This window comes from Lampetra planeri, unplaced genomic scaffold (genome assembly GCF_965212315.1).
Source record: "Lampetra planeri unplaced genomic scaffold, kcLamPlan1.2.h2 scaffold_214, whole genome shotgun sequence".
Taxonomy (NCBI): Eukaryota; Metazoa; Chordata; class Hyperoartia; order Petromyzontiformes; family Petromyzontidae; genus Lampetra; species Lampetra planeri.
Genome location: NW_027614904.1, coordinates 92,171 through 116,777, shown reverse-complemented (window position 1 = coordinate 116,777; position 24,607 = coordinate 92,171). Strand labels below are relative to the sequence as shown.

Below are 24,607 nucleotides of genomic sequence, written 5' to 3'. Positions count from 1 at the left end.
ATGGCGCCCGCGTGCTCGCACATATCTCCGAGTGCAAATGAGGGAGCGGCCGCCGTCGGCTGGGGGCACCGCGGCCCACGGGGAAACGCGTGTGGCACGGCATGGCCCGTCCGTGGCCCGCTCTCCCCCGGTAGCTCACCGTGGATGTGCCCGTTCCTACGACCCTGCTGGTCCCAAGCACCACCGACTTGGCAACGACAAACAACGCGGCAATAACATTGCTAATGGCTGGCCTGTACCCGTGTGTGTATTCGCGTGTGTGTGTTGTATTTGGTGTGTAGCTTTGTTGTGTATTGTGTGTCCGTGTGTGTACGTGCGCATGCAGCGCGCAAATGTGTGTCGTGTGAGGTGTGTGAATGTGTGTGTAGAGTGAGTTGTGTGTGAGCGTGTGTCGTGTGTGTCTGTAGTGAGCAGTGTGCACGATTTCACATGTACACACTCGCTCTCCCACACACACACGCTCTCACACACACACACTTTCTCACACACACACACACACACGTTCTCACACACACACACACGTCCTCACACACACACGCGCTCTCACACACACACACACACACGTTCTCACACACACACACACACACACGTTCTCACACACACACTCACACACACACTCACACACACACGCGCTCTCACACACACACACACGTTCTCACACACACACGCACGTGGTTCTCCGACCGCCTTTATTCCCTCGTCTAATTCATCCGGTAGCCGCCATTTTGGTGGCTCCAAGATGGCGGTGTTGCTGTGGTGACGTCCCGGCGCTCCCCTCGCTCTTCACGCAGCTCCTCTCCCGCCCGCCCAGTGCCGCCAGTGCCGCACGGCAGCTGTAGCCGGTGCCCGCACGAGCCGCGATGCCCGTGGAAGTGGCACAAGCGCTCGCACATTCACGTCGCCAGGCACGGGGGCCCTGCCCGGTCTCTCGCTCATCTCCTCCCCCTCCACTCCCCGTCCCCTCTCTCCCTGTCTCTTCTCTCCCTGTCTCCTCTCTCCCTGCTGTCTCTCTGTCTCTTCTCTCCCTGCTGTCTCCCTGTCTCCTCTCTCCCTGCTGTCTCCCTGTCTCCTCTCTCACTGCTGTCTCCCTGTCTCCTCTCTCCCTGCTGTCTCCCTGTCGTCTCTGCCGGTCCCCTGTCTCCCCGCTGTCCCTCCCACTGCCCTCTACGTCTGCTGCGTCCCCGTTTCTCCGTCTCGCTCGTTCAGTCTCCCGTGTGTTGACCAGGAGAGTGAATTGGCTCATTGTTGAGACGCTCGTGCGCACACAACATGAGCGCTTGGTGAGAGACAAAGGCGGCCGGGCGTGGTTACTGTCCACGGCTCCTCCCCCTCGTGCGCCGTGCCGGCCTTCATCGGTGCCCCTCGCTAACGGCACTTGCCCTAACAGCCTGTTCAGGCTATAGGAGGGAGGGGGGGGATCTGTCTTTGTCCTGCGTCTGATAATCGACCTCCATATGGGGAAAGAAAAAATGAAAATGGGAGGGGGGGGGGGTCTGGATCTTCTAAGCCCCCCAAAAGTACGAGGGTCGATGAGAGTGTTCCGAGTTGTTTGAGCAGTACGACCCCTTCCTTTGTCCGGCTCTCCACGTAGAGACAATAACGTCGTGTTATTGGTGTAAGCTGTTGGAGGTTGTGGTGGTGGTCGTGGTGGTCGTGGTGGTGGTTGTAGTGGTTGTGGGCCGTGGTGAATAAGTCGCCCGCCCCCTCTGTGCTGTGAGCAGGAAACTCAGGCCCCCCCCAGCACATCATGTCCCCCCCGGGGACCCCGGGGATGACCCCGGGGCCCGAGGGAGGCATGGGTCTCCAGGACGGGAAGACCCCTCCTCCACCGCCCAGCGAGAACAAGTCTAAGGTGCGTGGCAAGTGAGGACCGACTCGCTTGCTCACTTGCTCACTCGCATGCTCACTCACACACACACTCACTCGCTCTGACTCACTCGCTCTCACTCTCACTCCGTCTGACTCGCACACTCGCTCGCTCTCATTCACTCGCTCTCACTCACTCTCACTCCCTCTGACTCGCACACTCACGCTCGCTCACTCGCACACTCGCTCGCTCTCGCTCGCACACTCACTCGCTCGCTCTCACTCGCACACTCACGCTCGCTCGCTCTCACTCGCTCGCTCACTCTCACTCACTCGCTCTCACTCGCTCGCTCGCACTCGCACACTCACGCTCGCTCGCTCTCACTCACTCACTCTCACTCACTCGCTCTCACTCGCTCGCTCTCACTCGCACACTCGCGCTCGCTCGCTCTCACTCACTCGCTCTCACTCGCACACTCACTCGCTCGCTCTCACTCGCACACTCACGCTCGCTCGCACACTCGCTGGCTCTCGCTCTCGCTCACACTCGCACTCACTTGCTCTCACTCGCACTCACTCTCACTCACTCTCTCACTCACTCACTCAGGTTAGGTGCACTTTGAGGCCACGTGATGTGTCGAAGGCTCGTTGCTGGCCGGAAGTCACGGGACAGTGCCAGGTGCCATGGATTGACTGACTAAGATGACTGGCAGATGCACCACTTGTGCCGCTTGGTGTGCCAACTTGCATTTTAACCACCCGGCGTTCCACTCGTTGTGAACGTCGCTCCTCTGCCCTCGGATGTTGTTGGAAGGCGACTGCCTCCAACTGCCCAGTAGCGTCCTTCACAAGCCTCCTCCACAGAGGCCAATCTTGACACTGCTGGTACCAGTCTTCGGCAAGTCCACTCAGCCCCACACCCTGCTGTACCACATCACTCCATCTCTTTTCTAGCCCGTTCAGTGCCCGTTTAGCCCCTTCTATCTGGCCCCTCCATCCGACCCATTCAACGCAGCCTCGCCTGCCGTAGGAGCTCACCGATGGGACTGTGTCCAGATCTTTCAAGGATCTGTGAGCTCCTCACACAAATCCAGCCTGGTGACAGCCAGGATGGATCATGGGCAAGCCAGCCTGAATGTTACAAACTGGCACAGACGGTCCCCCAGAGGAGATGAGGTTTTGCAGCATTGAGAAGGAAGGGCATGACTATGGCCGGGAAGATCTGGGCCTTCATATGGCGCGATTGGCCAGGTAGCTTCCACACAGCGTTACGCAGTCGATGAAAAGATGATGGCGCTCGGCTGACTCCAACACGCTCACACTCGCGCATGGACCCACACTCAGACACACACTCGCACAAAGACAAAAGTCCGCCGTGTAGCCTACAGAGGCTGTTGGGGCAAGTGCTATTTGCGAGCACCCAGGTTGGCACGGCACGTAAACGGGGGTGGGTGGCCATCACCGCGCCAAAGCCGCCTTTTACTCTCTCTAATGCTTACACACTGCGCCAGGTATTCATTTAAGGCTAAGTCGACCTAGGGGACAATTGGGACCAGTTCAGATATTCGCCACCGATGATGGCTGTTAGTGGGAATTTAATTCGGGTCTCTGGGTTTGTAGGACAGTGTGCTAACCTTTATACTACCACTCTAAAACAAAGACAAAGATCCCCTGTATAGCCTTAACAGACTGTCAAGGCAAGTCCTATTAGCGAGCATCTATGAAGGCAGGCAAGGGGCACGAAGGGGTGGGTGGCCAGCACCACGCCCGTCCGCCTTTGTCTCCCCACTGGCGATGATTTTACACACCGCACCAGTTACTGATTTGAGGCTGAGTCGACCTAGGAGAGGCCCAGGACCGGTTCAGATAATCGCCACTGGTGTTGGCCGTGAACGTAAATCGAACTCGGATATTTGCGTTCATAGCGCATCGCGCTAACCACTACACTACTGCTCCCCACAAGCGCACAAAGACGCACACCCACTCACACACAGTCTCACGCACATACGCACACACTCACTCCACCTCCTCCCGTAGCCTCTCACCCTGCCCCATCCCGCTCGGCCTTCTCCCGCATCTGCGACTCGCGTGGACACACGCGGGTTAATACGCAGCCTTGACCCAGGCTCCCCCCGATGCCCCCCCCCCTCCCCACGGGGCCGGTGGTTGCCAGGAGCGTTGCCGAGCAACGGCGGTTTGGGTTCTGGGTTTCCGTGCCGACGCCACGGTCCACGCGTCCCGGCGAGCGGCAGCGCTGTCTTTCTGCCGCGGCGGAGGGTGAAGGGGCCAGGAACGGGACCCGTACCCCCCTCCCCCTTCCCCCCCCACCGCCCACTTCCCCCCCCCCCCCGTCCGTGGCCCCCCCTCCCTTCCAGCGAACCCTTCAGGCCTACTTGGCCACAGCGCCCTGTAGGCCTTGTTGTTGTCTGCAGCAGTTGCGGGCAACGTGAGTCACGATTTGTATAAAGCACGAGAGAGAGAAGCGGGTTAAAGCGAAATCACAGAGCAGGGGGTCTGGTCCCATAGGGGTCACGGTTCCATCTTAGGGGTCACGGTTCCATCATAGGGGTCACGGTTCTATCAAGAGGTCAAAGTTCGATCATAGGGGTCACGGTTCCATGATAGGGTTCACGGTTCCATCACATAGGGTTCACGGTTCTGCGCGTCTCTGTCCTCCCTCTGCACCCCCCTCCCACCCCTCGTCGCCGCCCCCCCCCCGACAGAAGTCCGGCTCGTCCACGACGACGGGCGAGAGCATCAGCCGCCTGTACGAGCTCGGCTGCGAGCCCGAGCGCCGCCTCTGGGTCGACCGCTACCTCTCGTTCATGGACGAGCGCGGCACGCCGGTGCCCGCGCTGCCGGCCGTCGGGCGCAAGCCGCTCGACCTCTACCGCCTCTACGTGTCGGCGCGCGACATCGGCGGACTCACGCAGGTGAGCCCCCCCCGCACCGCCCGTTCCCCCCGGGCCGCCGGTGCCGGTGCCGGCGCGGCCCGGACCGCCGGTGCCACGGCACGGCCGGAATTACGGGATGTCCGGAAACCACGGGACGCGGCCAGAGCCACGGGGGCAGCGGCGAACCCACGGTGTGGCCGAAACCGTGGTGCAGCCCGGAGCGTGGTACAACCGGCCCAGGCGGTGAACGGTGCCACTGACCCGGCACGCGCCGGCTCTTGCGCTCGTTCGTGCAAGATCGCCATCGTCGCCATCGTTAGCCACGATCGGTCCACTGCTGGATAAAGGCCTCGCCCAAGTCCCCATCGCCGCACGTCGCGGTCTCGCGGCGCGAACTCTCCACCCGGCACCCGCACCGGAGTCGATCTCGGCGCTCCATCTCCGGGGTGGGCGTCCTCTCCGGCACGTTCCCGCCCTCGGCTGCCGCTCTCCAGTTCTTCTCGGCCACCGGCCGTCATTCCTCCTGGCGATGTGTTCCGGGGGCTTAAGCCCACGTGCTGCGCAATCATCGTTGAAAAATTAATGAGCTGTGAGCCTGGCTAACCGCACGCGTGCGCGCGTGTGTGTGTGTCTTCGCACACGCGCCTACCTGGCGCGGTGTGTCGGCATCCGCACCGGGGAGACAAAGGTGGCCAGGCGTGGCGTTGGCCACGTCGCCCCATCGTGCACCGTGCCACCCTTAATGGGTGCCACTCCCTCACGGCCGCTCGCTGCACTGATTCACGGTTCGAATCCATCCGGCCGCCCTGATTAATACTGCGGGTCTCTGAACCGATCAGCGCGGTTGTGGCTACGTACGGCGGCGCGAAAGAAGTTCCAACGGACACCCGTACAACCGTTGACGTCCGTGACGGGCCGCCCGATTCACAGCAGCGGGCGGGCGTCAAAGATCCTGCGACCGACTTGGAGAGAGGAGAGCCGGCCATTGTCCGTTAGCGGCGTCGCGGGGGCAATTAGCCAAATTTGAAAAAATTTCACCACAAAATACTCACTGGGAGTACAGTCTAATTGCATTGCATTGTATATCTAATTGCTCAACCAAATGTATCAATTAGTTACGTTTAACTGTTATCTAATTGCTATCTAATTGGTATCCAATTGGGCCTAATTGCTCTTTCTGGCTGCGAGTGCTCCTCTACAACTTCACCGGCGAGCTAAAACGACGACGATCCGCGCGTCACAATGTAACTCGTTTGGCCGTGTCGCTGAGTGGAGGCTCTTGCGACGCAAATCTGGCGAGATCCTTACGGCGCCTAACGCAAAAACGAGACGTCGTCGCGATTCGAGTGACGCTACAATCCGCACGCGGTGGCGTGACGTCACGGGAGGAGCCCCAACGAGGACAAAACTGGTCTGCAGCTGGAGCGTGTCGTTGGGACGTGGCCGCGGTTTCTCAACTCCTCGTGAGCCTGTGGTTCTAGACGACAATATCTCCACGCGCTCGACCCCTTTGAGGCGGTGGTCTGGACGAGGCTGAGAGCTGCCGGGACGTTGCGACGCTTCTCCCGCGCTGTGCGCGCCCGGAGCTCGCGACGCGGCCACAGCCTGGGAGTCGACGTTTACCCGACGGCCGTACGGCTGCTGACCCCGTCGCCGTTGACCCCACCCCCCCCCCTCCCCTGCAGGTGAACAAGTGCAAGAAGTGGCGCGAGCTGGCGACGGGGCTGGGCGTGGGCACGTCGAGCAGCGCCGCCAGCTCGCTCAAGAAGCAGTACATCCAGTTCCTGTTCGCCTTCGAGTGCAAGGTGGAGCGCGGCGAGGAGCCCCCCTCCGACCTCATCAACCCGCCCGTGCCGGCCGACACCAAGAAGCACGCCGCCAAGGTGCAGCCGCCGTCGCCAGGTGAGACACCCCCACCGCGCCCGGCACGCCGACAGGCGGGTCTCACCGCCACCGCCGCGCCGCAACCCGGCCACGGGCCGGCGTGCCGTGGCCGCATTTGGCCGTGCCACGTCGTTTGTGTTCCGGCCGCAACACTCGTGGGCGGCCGCGTCGCTTGCGACCGGCCACACCACTCGTGAAACCGCCTGTAGCCACCGTCGCCACTGCTGCACCCTCGCCACTGCTGCACCCTCGCCACTGCTGCACCCTCGCCACTGCTGCACCTCGCCACTGCTGCACCCTCGCCACTGCTGCACCCTCGCCACTGCTGCACCCTCTCCACTGCTGCACCCTCGCCACTGCTGCACCCTCGCCACTGCTGCACCCGCGCCACTGCTGCACCCTCTCCACTGCTGCACCCTCGCCACTGCTGCACCCTCGCCACTGCTGCACCCGCGCCACTGCTGCACCCTCGCCACTGCTGCACCCTCGCCACTGCTGCACCCTCTCCACTGCTGCACCCTCGCCACTGCTGCACCCTCGCCACTGCTGCACCCTCGCCACTGCTGCACCCTCGCCACTGCTGCACCCTCGCCACTGCTGCACCCTCGCCACTGCTGCACCCTCGCCACGGTAACCCGGCCCCACCGCTGCAGACCAACCCCGGGTCACTCTTGCAAACGAGGCCCCCCCCCCCCATCCTGGTCTCTTCTTTAAGTTCCCAGCTGGCCACACAGAATCAGCGTGGAACTCCGCTTACGCCCGGCTACATCGCTCACAACCGCCAGGGATGTCCATGCGGGGGGTGGGGGGGTGTGTCCAGGGCCCGGGGAAAGTCCCACGCCGCGTGGGCCCCTCCGCGACACCTTCAAACTAAACCGGAAGTATTACATCTGACGTCGTGACGTCGTAGCGCCAGGCCCCCCCCCCCCCCAAAGCGCGGGGCCCGGGGCGGTCACCCCGATTCGGCCTACCCTCGGGACGGCTCTGACGGTCGACCCCACTGCCTCCATTTCTCTTCGGCAGCGCGGCCGGCGTGGCTGCTGTGGCTTGCGCAATCGGTGCAGAGAATTAGCGGCCGCATTCGCCCCCTCGCTGGCTTGGCCGCCGCCACACTACTCGTAGCTGCCGGCCGACCTGAACCCTAGACAGCTGACCCAACCTGACGGACCAGACCCGAGCACACGCAGATACGAGGTCTACAGATGACGGTCAGGTGCTCTTCAGCGTACGTCCGTGTGCATGCACGTACCGTGTGCGCGTGCGCGCGTGAGCAACCGGTGAGCAACTCCGATGTCACAGAACTCGCAATCCTCACGCGGCCCCAGCAGCAGCAGTCGGCAGCCACCGCCGCCAGAGCTGAGCGAGAGGGAGCAGAGTGCGCGCGCGCGCGTCTGTTTGTCATGTTCTATTTTTGGCATCTGCTTTCCCAGGAGGATCGAGTTGAGGGGAGGGGAAAGGCTTGGAGCGATCGGTGGCGGGGATGGGGCTGGGTGGGGGTTTGTTTACAATCTTGGCTGGAGAGGTGAAATGGGTCCACGCTGCTTGGCCAGGAACCAGACTTTGTAAATCAATTACTCGGCAGACACGAGGAACGAGACACCCAGCCTTGTGTGTGTGTGCACGTGTGTGTTTTTTTACCCGGTGATGTCACACATCCTTAAGCCTTGGGTGGGGGGTGGGGGATGAGATGTGATGTCATTGGACAGTCACTGGCTGACTCTCCGAGCCGTGATGTAATCTCGGCGTGACGTCACCCGCCCGCTCTCATCTCCCCGTGCATGAAGAGCGTGGGGGGGAGGAGGAGGGGGGGGGGGAAGCTGTGGGGGGGGGGGATGCTGATAGGTGGGTGGTGGTGGCTGGGGGAGGCGGCGGTGGGGGGGGGAGCGTGTGGGGAGGGGTAAGCGGATTACAGCTTTGTGTGCGAGCCCGTGGGGCGGTGTTGGAATGTTCGGGGAATCCCTGGGGCAGCCACAGACAGGTTGGGGAAGTGGTGGGGGGGGGGTGCAGCGGTAAGCGGATGCTGCTGAGGCTGAACATAAAGATAAGAATGTAAACAAAGCGGCGATTGACCTTTGCCTGGCCTCTCCCCTGCCACGCGGTGGTGGCGGGTGGCGGTGGTGGCTCCACGCCAGGCGGCTAACCGGCGCGGCCTGCCGGATCGTCCCCCTCCGTCTCCTCGAACCCGACCGGGGGGGGCGGCACGGCACCGCGCCGAGCGACGGCGCGTGCCCCGTGCCGGCGGTTGTCACCGCACCGCCGCTCGTTTGCCCCGCGCAGCCGTGGCGAGTCTCGGGATTCGGCGCGTTTATTTTATTCGGGAATGAAGTCCCCTGCGAGCATTGCTACCGCCGCCACTGCCGCCACCTCCTCGCTCACCATGTGGTCTCTCCTCCACCGAATCCCACAGCTACAGCTGCTGCTGCTGCACGGGAGACCCACAAAGCCACCACCAAGATCTGATCTCAGAGAGCCATAGGCTCACACACAGACCCATAGGCTCACACAGAGACTCAGCAAGCAGCAAACGCGAGACTGCCTGGTGCCACGAACCCAGTGACCCCAGTTCGATTCCCGCTCACGGCCAACATCGGTGACAGATATCTGAACCGGTCGTGGGCCGCCCCCTAGGTCCACTCGACCTTAAACGAGTACGTCCTGCGGTGTGTAAACAAATGCGGCCAGGCGTGGTGCTGGCCGTCCACCACCCCGTGCGTTGTGCCGTACTCGCTCGCTTAACAGCACTCGCCCCGGCAGTCCGTGAAGGCTATGCGGGGGACCTTTGTCTTTGCGTGTGGCCACTTGGCAGCCGGCTCGGGCTCCATGCAGGGGCCCCAGACGCCGCAGTCGACCAGCAGCTCCATGACGGAGGGGGCGGCCGAGATGAAGCCCCCCACTCCGGCATCCACCCCGCACAGCCAGCCGCCCCCCACCGTGGGGAACAGGTGCGTGCTGGCACACACGCATGTACACATGCACACGCATGTACTCACGCGCACGCACGCACGGACACGCGCAAACACGCGCAGACATACGCAGACACATGCGTGCACACAGACGAATGCACACAGACGAATGCACATGCACACACACGCACGCGTACACAAACGCGTACACGCGTACACGCACACAATTGCAAATGCACGCACACGCAGGTGCAGGTTCATGTACGTGCATATAAAGTCACAGGAAAAGATCTCCCAAATGGGCTTTAACAGACTGTTGGGGCAAGTGCTGTTAGCCGGCACGGTACACGAAGGGGGGTGGTGGGTCAACTCCCAGCCCGGCCGCCTTTGTCTCCCCAGTGCCGGCCGGCCGTGGTTCTCAGCAGACCCTCCTCTTGTGTTTCGATTTAAAGCTTTCGTGACTGCAGGGATTCATCTTCTTGGTTCTTTCGGTAAAGTCACGTAGAATGGAAATAATAAAATAATAAAAATGAAACATAATAATATAATTCTCACGTTTCGGCCACAACGCAAGCAGCCTCCTCGACAGACCTGTTCTTTACCTGAGGACGGCTGCTTACGTTGTGGCCGAAACGTTGTGAGATTTATTTAATTATGTTTTATTTTTATTATTTTATTATTTCCCTTCTACGTGACTTTACCGAAAGAACCAAGAAGATACATCCTCTTGTGCTCGCTGACAGGTTGCCCCAACAGTCTGTTCGCGTTTGTGTTCTTCAGTGTATGTTCTTGTGTGTGTGTGTTCATTATGAGACCTCCTTTGGCAGTTGCAAGATATAGTAATAGGTTTTTACCTTTTTATCTGGCAACAAAACTGACACCTTTATACAAGGGATCATGTTTGCATTACCCATTATCAGAGTTGTATTTTTGTTTGCATTTTGACCGCAAGTGTTGGATCCCTTGTATATAGGTGTCAGTTTTGTTGCCAGATAAAAGGGAAAACGCCTATTACTCTGTGTGTGTTCATGTTCACGTGTGGAGGCGTGGTTGCGTAGTGGTTCGCGCTACGCTGCGCTACGAACTCAACGGCACGAGTTGGATTCCCGCTCACGGGACAACATCAGTTTCAAATAGCTTAACCGGTCCCACGCCTCCCCTAGGTCGACTCAGCCTTAAACGAGCGTGTGAACATCGGCGCTGGGGGATGTACACAGGCAGCCGGGCACGGTGCCCCGTACCGCCCTTCAGAGGTGCTCGCTTGCCCCAACGATGTGCTAAGGCGTGTGTGCGTGTGCGTGTGTGTGCGTGCGTGCGTGTGTGCGTGTGTGTGTGTGTGTGCGTGTGTGTGTGTGTGTGTGTGCGTGCGTGTGTGTGTGCGTGTGTGTGCGTGCGTGTGTGTGTGCGTGTGTGTGTGTGGGGGGGGATCTTTGTCTTTGTCTGCGTGCGCCAGGAACAGCACCATCAGCCTGCAGGACCCCTTCTCGGAGAACGGGGACCCGGCCTTCCAGCGCCGCAACGCGCTCACCCCCAACCCCACCAACGCCCCTTACCACAGCCTCACCCCGCCCGCCGGTGCGGGGCCCGACGCGCTGGCGCGGGCCGCCTACGAGCAGGGCCGGGCGGAGGGGCAGTACGGTGCCCCCCGTGACCCCCGCGACCCCCGCGACCCTCGCGACCCTCGCGACCCCCGAGACCCCTACAACCCCATGCGCAAAGGTACAGAGAGTGCGGGGAGAGGGGGGGGGCGCTGTGATAGGGGGGCTTTGTTAGAGGGGGGGCACTGAGGGGGACAGCATTGAGAGAGGGGGGGCTCTGTGAGAGGGGGGCACTGTGAGCGTGTTCTCTGTGTATGCAGTGTGCAGTGTTTATCTGTATGTAGCGTGTTCTCTGTGTATGCAGTGTGCAGTGTTTATCTGTATGTAGCGTGTTCTCTGTGTATGCAGTGTGCAGTGTTTATCTGTATGTAGCGTGTTCTCTGTGTATGCAGTGTGCAGTGTTTATCTGTGTGTAGCGTGTTCTCTGTGTATGCAGTGTGCAGTGTTTATCTGTGTGTAGCGTGTTCTCTGTGTATGCAGTGTGCAGTGTTTATCTGTGTGTAGCGTGTTCTCTGTGTATGCAGTGTGCTGTGTTTATCTGTGTGTAGCGTGTTCTCTGTGTATGCAGTGTGCGGTGTTTATCTGTGTGTAGCGTGTTCTCTGTGTATGCAGTGTGCGGTGTTTATCTGTGTGTAGCGTGTTCTCTGTGTATGCAGTGTGCGGTGTTTATCTGTGTGTAGCGTGTTCTCTGTGTATACAGTGTGCAGTGTTTATCTGTGTGTAGCGTGTTCTCTGTGTATACAGTGTGCAGTGTTTATCTGTGTGTAGCGTGTTCTCTGTGTATACAGTGTGCGGTGTTTATCTGTGTGTAGCGTGTTCTCTGTGTATGCAGTGTGCAGTGTTTATCTGTGTGTAGCGTGTTCTCTGTGTATGCTGTGTGCAGTGTTTATCTGTGTGTAGCGTGTTCTCTGTGTATGCAGTGTGCTGTGTTTATCTGTGTGTAGCGTGTTCTCTGTGTATGCAGTGTGCAGTGTTTATCTGTGTGTAGCGTGTTCTCTGTGTATGCAGTGTGCTGTGTTTATCTGTATGTAGCGTGTTCTCTGTGTATACAGTGTGCAGTGTTTATCTGTGTGTAGCGTGTTCTCTGTGTACGCAGTGTGCAGTGTTTATCTGTGTGTAGCGTGTTCTCTGTGTATGCAGTGTGCAGTGTTTATCTGTGTGTAGCGTGTTCTCTGTGTATGCAGTGTGCGGTGTTTATCTGTGTGTAGCGTGTTCTCTGTGTATACAGTGTGCAGTGTTTATCTGTGTGTAGCGTGTTCTCTGTGTATGCAGTGTGCAGTGTTTATCTGTGTGTAGCGTGTTCTCTGTGTATACAGTGTGCAGTGTTTATCTGTGTGTAGCGTGTTCTCTGTGTATACAGTGTGCAGTGTTTATCTGTGTGTAGCGTGTTCTCTGTGTATGCAGTGTGCAGTGTTTATCTGTGTGTAGCGTGTTCTCTGTGTATACAGTGTGCAGTGTTTATCTGTGTGTAGCGTGTTCTCTGTGTATACAGTGTGCAGTGTTTATCTGTGTGTAGCGTGTTCTCTGTGTATACAGTGTGCAGTGTTTATCTGTGTGTAGCGTGTTCTCTGTGTATACAGTGTGCAGTGTTTATCTGTATGTAGCGTGTTCTCTGTGTATACAGTGTGCGGTGTTTATCTGTGTGTAGCGTGTTCTCTGTGTATACAGTGTGCAGTGTTTATCTGTGTGTAGCGTGTTCTCTGTGTATACAGTGTGCAGTGTTTATCTGTGTGTAGCGTGTTCTCTGTGTATACAGTGTGCAGTGTTTATCTGTGTGTAGCGTGTTCTCTGTGTATACAGTGTGCTGTGTTTATCTGTGTGTAGCGTGTTCTCTGTGTATGCAGTGTGCAGTGTTTATCTGTGTGTAGCGTGTTCTCTGTGTATACAGTGTGCGGTGTTTATCTGTGTGTAGCGTGTTCTCTGTGTATGCAGTGTGCAGTGTTTATCTGTGTGTAGCGTGTTCTCTGTGTATGCAGTGTGCGGTGTTTATCTGTGTGTAGCGTGTTCTCTGTGTATACAGTGTGCTGTGTTTATCTGTGTGTAGCGTGTTCTCTGTGTATGCAGTGTGCAGTGTTTATCTGTGTGTAGCGTGTTCTCTGTGTATGCAGTGTGCAGTGTTTATCTGTGTGTAGCGTGTTCTCTGTGTATACAGTGTGCTGTGTTTATCTGTGTGTAGCGTGTTCTCTGTGTATACAGTGTGCAGTGTTTATCTGTGTGTAGCGTGTTCTCTGTGTATACAGTGTGCTGTGTTTATCTGTGTGTAGCGTGTTCTCTGTGTATACAGTGTGCGGTGTTTATCTGTATGTAGCGTGTTCTCTGTGTATACAGTGTGCTGTGTTTATCTGTGTGTAGCGTGTTCTCTGTGTATACAGTGTGCTGTGTTTATCTGTGTGTAGCGTGTTCTCTGTGTATACAGTGTGCTGTGTTTATCTGTGTGTAGCGTGTTCTCTGTGTATGCAGTGTGCTGTGTTTATCTGTGTGTAGCGTGTTCTCTGTGTATGCTGTGTGCAGTGTTTATCTGTGTGTAGCGTGTTCTCTGTGTATACAGTGTGCTGTGTTTATCTGTATGTAGCGTGTTCTCTGTGTATACAGTGTGCTGTGTTTATCTGTGTGTAGCGTGTTCTCTGTGTATACAGTGTGCTGTGTTTATCTGTGTGTAGCGTGTTCTCTGTGTATACAGTGTGCTGTGTTTATCTGTGTGTAGCGTGTTCTCTGTGTATACAGTGTGCGGTGTTTATCTGTGTGTAGCGTGTTCTCTGTGTATGCAGTGTGCTGTGTTTATCTGTGTGTAGCGTGTTCTCTGTGTATACAGTGTGCTGTGTTTATCTGTGTGTAGCGTGTTCTCTGTGTATGCAGTGTGCTGTGTTTATCTGTGTGTAGCGTGTTCTCTGTGTATACAGTGTGCGGTGTTTATCTGTGTGTAGCGTGTTCTCTGTGTATACAGTGTGCAGTGTTTATCTGTGTGTAGCGTGTTCTCTGTGTATGCAGTGTGCAGTGTTTATCTGTATGTAGCGTGTTCTCTGTGTATGCAGTGTGCAGTGTTTATCTGTGTGTAGCGTGTTCTCTGTGTATACAGTGTGCTGTGTTTATCTGTGTGTAGCGTGTTCTCTGTGTATACAGTGTGCTGTGTTTATCTGTATGTAGCGTGTTCTCTGTGTATGCAGTGTGCAGTGTTTATCTGTATGTAGCGTGTTCTCTGTGTATACAGTGTGCAGTGTTTATCTGTATGTAGCGTGTTCTCTGTGTATACAGTGTGCAGTGTTTATCTGTATGTAGCGTGTTCTCTGTGTATGCTGTGTGCAGTGTTTATCTGTATGTAGCGTGTTCTCTGTGTATACAGTGTGCAGTGTTTATCTGTGTGTAGCGTGTTCTCTGTGTATGCAGTGTGCAGTGTTTATCTGTATGTAGCGTGTTCTCTGTGTATACAGTGTGCAGTGTTTATCTGTGTGTAGCGTGTTCTCTGTGTATACAGTGTGCAGTGTTTATCTGTATGTAGCGTGTTCTCTGTGTATGCAGTGTGCAGTGTTTATCTGTATGTAGCGTGTTCTCTGTGTATACAGTGTGCAGTGTTTATCTGTATGTAGCGTGTTCTCTGTGTATACAGTGTGCGGTGTTTATCTGTATGTAGCGTGTTCTCTGTGTATACAGTGTGCAGTGTTTATCTGTGTGTAGCGTGTTCTCTGTGTATGCAGTGTGCTGTGTTTATCTGTGTGTAGCGTGTTTTCTGTGTATGCAGTGTGCTGTGTTTATCTGTATGTAGCGTGTTCTCTGTATGTAACGTGTTCTCTGTATGTAGCGTGTTCTCTGTGTATGCAGTGTGCGGTGTTTATCTCTGTATATCTCTCTGTGTGTAGCCCTGTCTATGCAGCGCCCTCTGGCTCTCTGTGCGGCGAACTGTCGTGATTAACGAGCGTGCTCCCCCCCGCCCCCTCCATGTCCGTCGCCACTCCCAGCGGTCCCCGTGCCCGACCCGTACGGCTCCCAGGGCCCGTCGGCCCGGCTGCCTCCCGACCCCTACGGCCGGGGGCCTCCCACGGGTCTGGCCGGCCTGGGCAGCATGAGCCAGAGGCACCCGTACCCCTATGCGCCGGGCTACGACCGCCGGTGAGGTCCCCCCCCCCCCCCCGCCGCTGCCCCACACTCACCGATCACAACGCCACCTGGCACCGCTTCGTCGCGATTGGACGTCGCGGTTCACGCGAGAGTCGGTTCGCTTCTCGCGCTGCCCAACCACCCCCTCCCCCACCCCCCTCGTGTGCCGTCTACGGCCTTCGTAGGTGCTGCTCGCTCACGGCACTTGGCCCCGGCAGTCTGCGTGAGGGCTTTAAGTGGGGGACCTTTGTCTTTGTATTCCCTGTGGTGGGGAGCGGTGGCGCGGTGGTTCACGAACCCGGAGTTCACTTCCCTCTCGCGGCGAATATCGGTGACGATGATCTGAACCGGTCGTGAACCTTCCCCAGGTTAACTGGGGATGTTTGCCACACCCCGACCCCCTCAAGGGTGTGCCGTGCCGGCCTTCTTAGGTGCTGCACGCTAACGAGCACTTTCCCCAGCAGCTACTCTTGCCCCCACTGGTCTGTATGGTTACACGGGGGAACTTTGTCTTTGTGCGGTCAGGGCAGAACACGCGCTGTCGGTGGAGGCCGGAGTGGGCCCGGTAAACCCGCTCGTTCCGCCGTCCGTGGCGGACCCCGGGATGTACTCCCCCGGGGGGCGCGGGCCCCCCCAGCCCAGGTGAGGCCACAGCGTGGCGGTCCGCAGGGCCACGGGTAGCTGGGGGCCCCATGGGGAGAGCGAACGAGAGTGGAGGAGGCCTTGTCGTCAGAACCGTGGAGGATGGTGATAGCGAGGAGTGATTGTGATTAGCACGAAAGAAGTTCAACATCCATGATTGTACGTACGTATGTTTAATCGGAGGTGCAGGGGTTAAGGACGACAAACTAAAAAGCAGTTCTAAAGAAATTAGTTTTCAAGCTAGATTTAAAAGCGCATAGCTCAAGTTGCTTCCTAAATATCGCAAGAGCGTTCCAGACGGCCGCCAAAGCGCATCTGAAAGCGCACCATGCAGTGACCGCCTTTTGTTCGATGGCGAGATAAAAACAAATTATAGGGAGGGAAGAATGTAGAGAAGGCGGGGGAGAGGGGGATGGTGCGAGAGGGAGGGTGAGAGGAGAGAGAGAGAGGAAACGGGAGTGAGGGATGGAGAGCGAGGAGATAGAGGGAGAGGAGGGAGAGGAGGGAGTTTGGGAGCGGAAGAGAGGCCTTCTTGAGGGTCCCTCGAGGCCCCTTGGTTCCACTTACCCTGTCTGGCTGCTGTGCGTGAGTTGGTCGTGGCGTTCCGGTCGGACCTCATTAAACATGCATGCTGGGTTATTTATTCATACACTCCGCTGCTGCCGCCGCCGCCGCCGCTGCGGCCACGGCTGCCGTGGCGGCCGTGGTGGCGTTGCTGACGACTGCTGACGAGTGTGAAAAAACTGCCGTGGCACGCTGTGTTTACTCCGTTCAGGCACGACAACTACGGGCAGCCGTACCCGGGGCAGGGCCCCCACCAGGGCCAGCCGCCCTACCCCCCGCCCGGCCAGCACGCAATGTACCAGCAGCAGCAGCCGCAGCCACAGCCGGTAACGCACCGATCGGCACGCGCAGCCCTAGCCCAACACGACACGGTGAAGCCCAACACGATTAGGTCTGGCACGGCGAGACCCGGCACGGCTAGGCCCGGCACGGCTAGGCCCGGCACGGCTAGGCCCGGCACGGCTAGGCCCGGCACGGCTAGGCCCGGCACGGCTAGGCCCGGCACGGCTAGGCCCGGCACGGCTAGGCCCGGCACGGCTAGGCCCGGCACGGCTAGGCCCGGCACGGCTAGGCCTGGCACGGCTAGGCCTGGCACGGCTAGGCCTGGCACGGCTAGGCCTGGCACGGCTAGGCCCGGCACGGCTAAGCCTGGCACGGCAAGGCCCGGCACAACTGGTACACTCCCGGGTTTAGCGGGAGGTGGCGGACGGCAGATCTTAGGGGTGGTCGATGGACAATGTTAGATTTAAAAAGAGTCAACCGTTAATTCATGACACCGTTTATATTCATAAATATAATCAACATTAATAACCTAAATATACTCAGCACAGTCCCGACGGCTGAAGCTCACCAAGCGACGATGTCGCGGTGGCCATGTTTTCATGGGGTTGTTTATCCGGCAGCTGATTGGCCGCTGCAGCGTTGGTGACGATGTTTGGGGCCTCGTGATGATCGCACGCTTTTTCTCCTCCCGCGGGTCTCGCCACAGCGACGCTCGCCGCTGCTTCCCGTGGCCACGCCATGTGCGTGTTTGTTGTTGCTCTGGAGACCAGGAGATCGATCATCGATGTTCGGTCGCAGCGTTGATCGCATTCGTCGTGATTTCTCACTTAACAGAGTGGGCCGCATGAAGGCTACTGCCATCTTCCGCGGTGTGAGATGATGACGCTGATAGTAAAGCGGCTCAGCAGCGTCTCTCGGTTAAAATTAAACTATTTTTATTTTACCAGGTAAGGGCCACTGAGCTGTGAGCTTATTTTTCTCAACGAAGTGGTTTATCACGTGGAAATTTAGAGCGGCCAAATACTCTAAACGTACGTTCATTCTAAATTTGGAGAAAAAAACCAGAGGACCCGGAGAAAAATTCACGTGACCACGGGGAGAATATGCAAACTACAAATGTACAGGTGTCAGGGTCTGGATCGAACCCAAGACCCCCCGGCGAGGTAGCTAACATCTCGCCTCCGTGGCGCCCCAGTCACCGTAACTCCTCGTCTCCCCGTGCGTCTCCCTGACTCGCCTGCTTCTCTCCGTCTCTCCGTCTCGCAGAACTATAAGCGACCCATGGAGGGCATGTACGGCCCGCCGGCCAAGCGGCACGAGAGCGAGGCCTACGGCCTGGCCTACCCGGCCCAGCCGCCCTCCGACCCCTACGCGGGCTACCCCGTGCCGGGGGCCACGGGGGCCTACGGGGACCGCCGGGCGCCCCCCACGCACGCCCCGACCCCCGCCAGCCAGTTCCCCTTCGGCTACGCGCCGCCCGACCGCGCGCCCCCGCAAGCCCCCCAGGCCATCGTGGGCGCCGACTCGGGCCCCCCCGCCGGCGCAGGGGTCGGCGGGGGGGCAACCGGGCTGGGGGCCGGCGCGCGCCGGAGGGGGGCCGGCGACTGGCGGCCCCGGGGACGCGGCGTACCCCCCCTACCCGAGCCGCCCGCCCTCGCAGGCCCCGCCGTACCCGGGGGCGGCGGGGGGAGGCCGCGGCGCGGGCGAGGACGGGGGGGGCCCCCGCAGGGGAGCCGCCGGGCCCGCGGGCGCCGGGCGAGTGGCACTACGCGCAGAGGCCCGCGCCGTACGCGGCGACGCCGGCGCCGCAGCCCCACGGCCACGCGACGCCCGGCGCCGGCCAGAGGCCTCCGTACCGCACGGCCGGCCCCGCCGGATACCCGCAGGTAGGTGGCGGCGCCGTCGCGCGGGCCGCACGGCGGCCGCCCCCTCCCCCCGCCCCGGCTTGACGTGGCGCCCCCGCCGGCACCGGCGCCTCCGCCGTCGCCGCCGCGACCGTGACCGACCGCGCGTCTCCGTGCCGCCGCCCGTAGGTGTCTCCGAGCAAGCCGCCGTACCTCTCCGCCAGCGGCGTGCGGATGCAGAAGGTGGGGCCCCCCGTGCCGGCGTCGCAGCTGCCGGGGGGCGGGCCCCCCGCGCCGCTCGCTCTGCTGCCCCCCCCGCGCAAGGACCCCCCCTTCCCGCCGGGGTGCGTGGAGGCGACGCAGGCGGCCGTGAAGGCGCGCCGCCGCCTCACCGCCAAGGACGTGGGTGAGCAGGGCACGCGCACCGCTCCACGCTCGCCGCTCCACGCTCACCGCCGCTCTCCAGGCGCCACCACTCACCACCGCTCGCCACCGCACATCGCTCGCCACCGCTCGCCACCGCTCACCACCGCACATCGCTCACCATCGCTCGCCATCGCTCGCCATCGCTGGCCAATACTCGCCACCCCTCGCCACCGTTCACCATCGCTCCCCGCCTCTCGCCACCGCTCGCCACGACTCGCCGCTCGCCGGCACTCACCGCTGGCGACGTGGCTGTGGGAGCAGGCACCCCGGAGGCGTGGCGGGTGATGATGTCGCTCAAGTCGGGCCTGCTGGCGGAGAGCAGCTGGGCGCTGGACTCCATCAACGTGCTGCTGCACGACGACGCCACCGTCGCCAGCTTCAGCCTCTCGCAGGTGCTGCCACTGCTGCCCTGCTGCTCCGCACCGCCCTGCGAGCCGCCCTGCACCACCCTGCACTGCACCACCCTGCACTGCACCACCCTGCACTGCACCACCCTGCACTGCACCATCCTGCACTGCACCACCTTGCACTGCACCACCCTGCACTGCACCACCCTGCACTTGATAATGTTGATGATCATGGTGATGGTGATCGTGGTGATGATGATGACGATGACAATGCTGATGACAATGGTAATGATAATGATGACGGTGAGCGTGGTGGTGATGACAATGACAATGATGATGACTGTGACGATGACGATGGCAATGATGATGATGATGGGGGTGGTGACGAATGATGACGGTGCTGCCGCTGCCCAGCTGCCCGGCCTGCTGGAGCTCCTCGTCGAGTACCTGCGCCGCTGCCTCATCCACATCTTCGGCATCCTGCGCGAGTGCGAGATCGGGGGTCGCGCCGCTTACGACGACGACGACGAGGAGGAGGAGGAGGAGGACGAGGAGGAGGAGGAGGAGGACGGCGCCGCGCAGGACGCGGAGGAGCACGCGGCCGCCTGGGCCGGCCACTGGGTCGACGACGACGGAGAGGAGGGAGAGGAGGACCCGGGTTGGGACGAGGAGGAGCAGGAGGAGCAGGAGGACGAGGAGGAGGAGGAGGAAGAGGAGGATGACGAGGCCTGCCCCGCCGGCCCTCCTGACGACGACGACGACGACGACGCAGGCGGCGGCGGTGGCGGTGGCGACGTTGCCGCGATGGCGAACGCCAACGAGCGGCCGCGGCGACGGGGGGGAGCGGCCGCCCCCCGCCGGCCGCCGGGGCCGTCCGCCGAGCGCAAGCGCAAGCAGGCGAGCCGCTTCGACCGGCGGCCGCTGGCGCTGGCTCTGGAGGACGCGGACGGGGCCTACGTGCTGGACCGCTCGGCCCGCCTGGGCCAGCCGCGGGAGTTCGACAGCGGCCTGCGGCACTGGCGGGTGGGCGGCGGCGACACCACCTGCCACATCCAGACGCACTTCGAGCGCCGGGACGAGCGGCCCAGGAGCCCGGCGCCGCCGCGGCAACCGCAACAGTTACCGCAGCAGCAGCAGCAGCAGCGACCGGCGCAGCAGCAGCGGCAGCAGAACGGGCCCGTGGAGGGCGCGCGGCCCAACGGCGAGAGCAACGGCGCGCGCGCGGACGGGGAGCCGGCGGGCGGGGAGGAGGGCGACGCGCCGCCCGTGCGGAACGGCACGGGCGGCGAGGAAGCGGCGGAGCGAGCGGCCGGGGGCGGCGACCCGGCGCCGGGCTCGCCGGACGGCGCCGGCCTCGCCCGGGGCAGCCCCAGGCCGGCGGCGAGGGCCGGGAACGACGCGGACCGCAGGCCGTCGGCCTCCAGCAGGCGGGAGACGGCGCAGCGGGGCCAGCGGCAGCAGCTGGGCCAGCAGCGGAAGCGGCAGCAGATGCTGGAGGACGAGCCGCAGGGCCGCGACGAGGCGCCGCTGAGCCGCACGCGTCCCTGGCAGGAGTCGCTGGTGGGCCGCTGCGCCTGCGTCTCCAACATCGTGCGCAGCCTGTCCTTCGTGCCGGGCAACGACGCCGAGATGGCGCGCCACCCGGGCCTGCTGGTCATCCTGGGCCGCCTCGTGCTGCTGTGCCACGTCCACCCCGACCGCCGGCCGCCGCTGCGCCAGTGCCGGCGCCCCCCGCCGGACGCCCCCGGCGACGAAGCGGGGGGGGACGGTCGCCGCCCCGCGGCCGCCGGCGAGCGGGGGCCGAAGGAGGAGCGGGAGGAACCGGCGGCGACGAAGGCCGAGAAACGGCCGGACGGCGACGACGACGGCGGCGCCGCGCGCGAGCCCGCCGACGGCGCCGGCAGGACGGAGCGGAGGCCGTGCGGCGGGGGCGACGCGTGGGGGGGGTGGGGGGCGTGGGCCCCGGCGTCCGTGGTGCCCGCCGCCTGGCAGGAGGAGTGGCTGCTGGAGTGCGTGGAGACGCTGCGCGAGAACGCGCTGGTGACGCTCGCCAACATCGCGGGCCGCCTGGACCTGTCGCTCTACGCCGAGAGCGTCTGCCTGCCGGTGCTCGACGGCCTCCTGCACTGGGCCGTGTGCCCGGCGGCCGAGGCGCGTGACCCCTTCCCGTCGCTGGCGCCGTGCGCCGTGCTCTCGCCGCAGCGGCTCGCACTGGAGACGCTGTCGAAGCTCGGCGTGCAGGAGGGCAACGTGGACCTCATCCTCGCGACGCCGCCCTTCTCGCGGCTCGAGTGCCTCCTGAGCGCGCTGGTGCGCTTCGTGGCCGAGCGGCGCAACCCGGTGTGCCGCGAGATGAGCGTGGCGCTGCTCGCCAGCCTCGTGCAGGGCGGCGGCGCCGACGGCGTGCCGGCCCGCGCCGTCGCGCGGCACAAGGGCACCGTGGGCAGCCTCGTGTGCTTCCTCGAGGACGGGCTGATGGCCGCGCTGCAGCAGACGCAGCAGCAGACGCAGCAGACGCAGCAGCAGCAGGCGCAGCAGCAGGGCGGCGGCGGGGGTGGCGGGGGCGGGGCGGCCGCCACGCTGGAGCCGCCCAGCGTGGACATGCTGCGGCGTGCCGCCGGCGTGCTGCTGGCGCTGGCCAGGCTGGACGGGTGCCGCGCCGAGTTTGTGCTGTACGAGGGCCGGCTGCTGGACATCGCCATGTCGCACATCCTCAACCCCTACATCTCCCCCGTCGTGGCCGACGTGCTTTACGTGCTGGGCCACACGTGACCCCCGCCCCGCCCCCCCGCTACGCGCGGCCCGCCCCACCCCGTGTCCCCCGCCGCCCGCCCCTCGCCGGGCCCCGTGTCACCGTGTGGTCTCGCTCGGGTGGGGGGGGGCCCCGTGGCGTCGCTACCGGCCGGGCCTCCTCTCTGCGCTGCCCCGCCCGTTATTTTCCCCGCGTCTTAGTTTTGTGGTTTTTATTTTCCCCGATCGTCGAGTCCAACGCCGCCGTCGCCGCCGCCTCCGCTGGCAAGGCCCGGCCCGAAACCTAGGAGGGGACCGGATCTCCCCGCGGCACTCCCCGAGAAGCGGCGGACGTTCGAGGCGCCGTGCCGGGCGGGCGGGCGGCAGTTGGGATGGAGGACACTTTGCGCGTGCGCCGAGTGTTCACCAGGTCCAGCCGGGTGCCGTTTAAAAGCCACGAACAAGGAACTGAAACTGAAACCCGGCGCCCCCCCCCACCCCCACCCCGGGGCACCCCTGCCCTGCGGCCGCGCGGTGCCCAAAGCGCCAGCCAATCGGTACTCCTCCTCCTCCTCGTCGCTAGCGCCGAGCCCTGCGTTTGGTACCGGCCCAGGAGACGTCGCCGTGTATTTAATTATTATTGACGTGGCAGAGTTGAGGTTGTGCGACGCGTGCGTGCGTGCGTGCGTGCGCACGTCCGTACGACGCGTGCGTGCGTGCGCGTGCTGCCCGTGGTCTGGGGCCCAGAGGACGCTGCCCTGTGCGTGAAAGGGGGCCGCTCGGTGCCCTGAGCCTGCCGACCTGCGTGAGGGTGGGTGACTGCGTGTGTGTGTGTGAAAGAGTGAATGTTTATATGTGTGCGGCATGTGTGCGGATGACTGTGCGTGCATTTCTGCCTTTGTCTAAGCGCGTTCGGTGGTGGGGGTGGGGCGTGGAGGCGCGCGTGGTGGTGGTGGTGGTGACCGTGCCGTGGACAGCAGTGGGACCCTGCGCGTCGCCGGTCAGCTTGGTTACGGTGGAACCTCGGAGACCGCCCAGTGCCAGGCCGCGAGGACGTGGACAGCTGCAAACCGCCCGGACGCTGGGCGTGCACCCGGCAGCCCGCGGCGGGGACCGTGGATTTATAATCGCGACCACGGCGGCGGCGACGGCGACGGTGACGGCGACGGTTATCGTTATTATTATAATTATGGTTGTTGGCGCGTAAGCTGGGCCACCGGGCCCCGTTCCCGCCGTCGGCCGTCGCCCCCCCCCCCCCACCACCACCACCTGCCCCCCACTCGCGTGCCGGGCGCGGCGTGCTCGTTGTACATACCTGTACATTGCCTACCCCCCCCCCTCCCCACCGCGCCCCCCTTATCATTATTACTGCTATCGTTATTATTACTGCGTGTATTTTATTTCACGTCCGTTTATAATTATTATCGTACTTTTCATTTTGTTTTATAAACCCGCCCCCCCCCCTTCTAGAAGGAAGTAATTGTAGCTAGAGTTGTGAGGACTGCTCCCCCCACCCCCCCACCCACCCCCCACCCCCCACCATCATCCCCAGTGCTTAATGGTGGGGGGAGGGGCGGGGTCCCCCGTGCCAGTGTACAGCCTCCCTCCTGCGTCCACCCAGCGAGCGACTCCCCCTGCCACGTCTTCGCGGGAAGACTTGAGGAGCGACGCGAGAGGGCACCGCTGCTTGGCGCCAGAGTCCTCCGCATCTTTGTATTGCCCAACAGCTCGCTCCCCCAGCCCCCCCCCCCCCCCCGTGTACATTCTGCCCACGGCGAGGTGACCCCCCGCCCCTCGCTCCTGCCACCCCGTGCCATTTATTCTTTATGAATCTTTATACTGTATGTCCCCCCCTCCCCCGCCCCCCCCCCATGGTAAAAATAAATGTACATGAACCGCTTTCTACACGTCCAGTTGTGACCCGGACTCTCCACCCTCGTCACCCGCGTCTCTTCCAAGTCAGCCCTGGGTCAGCCCTGGGTCAGCCCTGGGTCAGCCCTGGGTCAGACCTGGTCCAGCCCTGGGTCAGACCTGGTGCAGCCCTGGTCCAGCCCTGGGTCAGACCTGGGTCAGACCTGGGCCAGCCCTGGGTCAGCCCTGGGTCAGCCCTGGGTCAGACCTGGGTCAGCCCTGGGCCAGCCCTGGGTCAGCCCTGGGTCAGCCCTGGGTCAGACCTGGGTCAGCCCTGGGTCAGCCCTGGGCCAGCCCTGGGTCAGCCCTGGTCCAGCCCTGGGTCAGACCTGGGTCAGACCTGGGCCAGCCCTGGGTCAGCCCTGGGTCAGCCCTGGGTCAGACCTGGGTCAGCCCTGGGTCAGCCCTGGTCCGGAGTTGGGCCATTATTGGGTTTCATGTAAACCGCCCTGTCTCCGCTGCTGGCCTTATCAATAATAATAAGAATGTCTTAACGAGTCTCAAGACGTGCTTTCAGGAAGGCGCCGTGCTGGGATGTTTGGCCGACTGTCGATGTCGTCTTTGGCTTCGATTGGGAGGAGACCTCGGTGCTTGGAGAGAGAGAAAAAAAACCCCTGCCATGGTGCGCCGGTCAGCGTACAGGACTGGCCATCCAGAGGTCTCGCAGGTTCAATTCCATCTCCC

General features: G+C 61.5%; 1 protein-coding gene across 1 annotated transcript; it reads left to right on the top strand.

The window, feature by feature from the left end:
* LOC144740430 (AT-rich interactive domain-containing protein 1B-like) lies at positions 1 to 23,912 on the top strand. Its single transcript, XM_078623282.1, is given in 16 exon segments — positions 1 to 130; positions 792 to 905; positions 1,722 to 1,852; positions 4,530 to 4,739; positions 6,386 to 6,602; positions 9,391 to 9,526; positions 10,941 to 11,206; positions 15,039 to 15,189; positions 15,703 to 15,819; positions 16,595 to 16,709; positions 17,932 to 18,195; positions 18,197 to 18,376; positions 18,378 to 18,551; positions 18,699 to 18,915; positions 19,197 to 19,327; positions 19,697 to 23,912. Coding segments are annotated over 16 exon segments (4,911 nt in total). The 3' UTR covers positions 22,055 to 23,912.
* The last annotated feature ends 695 nt before the right edge of the window (positions 23,913 to 24,607 follow it).